Source organism: Tupaia chinensis, unplaced genomic scaffold (genome assembly GCF_000334495.1).
Source record: "Tupaia chinensis unplaced genomic scaffold, TupChi_1.0 Scaffold148801_1, whole genome shotgun sequence".
In the NCBI taxonomy this organism is placed as follows: Eukaryota; Metazoa; Chordata; class Mammalia; order Scandentia; family Tupaiidae; genus Tupaia; species Tupaia belangeri.
Window position 1 is genome coordinate 420,776 of NW_006208648.1, and position 737 is coordinate 421,512.

At 72.7% G+C, this 737-nt stretch overlaps 1 protein-coding gene across 1 annotated transcript in view; it reads right to left on the reverse strand.

The window, feature by feature from the left end:
- The window catches only part of EIF4EBP1 (eukaryotic translation initiation factor 4E binding protein 1), a gene marked incomplete at its 5' end in the record, with an annotated part of 37,608 nt that extends 36,871 nt beyond the window's left edge, over window positions 1-737 (reverse strand). The window contains 1 exon segment of the mRNA XM_006170660.2: window positions 629-737. Coding sequence (XP_006170722.2) covers window positions 629-737 — 109 coding nt within the window.

Consider the following 737-nt stretch of genomic DNA (forward strand, 5'->3'; position numbering starts at 1 on the left):
TTCCTCTTCCTCCTCCATTCCCGGGGAGGTCACACGGAGCCCCCTCCCCCCCGGCAGAAGAACGTGTTTTTCCGCACGGCCTGCCCCGGAGATCCCACGCGCAAACCCGGGCTATGCCACCGCTGCCCGCGAGGCGCTGCCGGGCCCCAAGGGCACGTGTCCAATGCGAAACTAGGGCTGATGGTGAAGGAAAGAGGGCTCTGCGAGAACCCCCAGCCCTCCCACCCCACCCGGGACAGGCCTCCCCGGGCCTCCCCGCGGTCTTCCACCCGGACCCCACCCGATCCCGCTTCAGAACTCCGACACCCGACACCGGGCAGCGCACTCGGCGCGCGACAGTCCTGGAAGCGTGCGTGCCCGTCTGTGCGGGGGACTCGGCTGTCCTCCCGGAGGGAACTCCTGGGCAGTTTGCAGCCCGGGCTCGGGACGACGCGCCCAGAGGGCAGGCCACAGGGCGGCCTCCGCTGTGACCCTCGCCGCCTCCCGATGCCCCCTGTGCGTTCTTCGCAGTCACCGAGCGCTGGAGCCTGACGCCCCGTCCAGTCTGGGCTCCCGATCCCTCCCGCTCCGCCCCGTGCGTCCTCCCTGCCGCCCACCCCGGGGCCGGCACGCTGCACCCCGCGCCTACCTCCTGGGGTGGTGCTGAAGAGGGTGCCGCCGGGGGTGGTGCTGTAGTCCCCGGGCGGGAGCTGCACGCCGTCGCCGAGGACCACCCGGCGAGTGGCGGGGATGGCCCG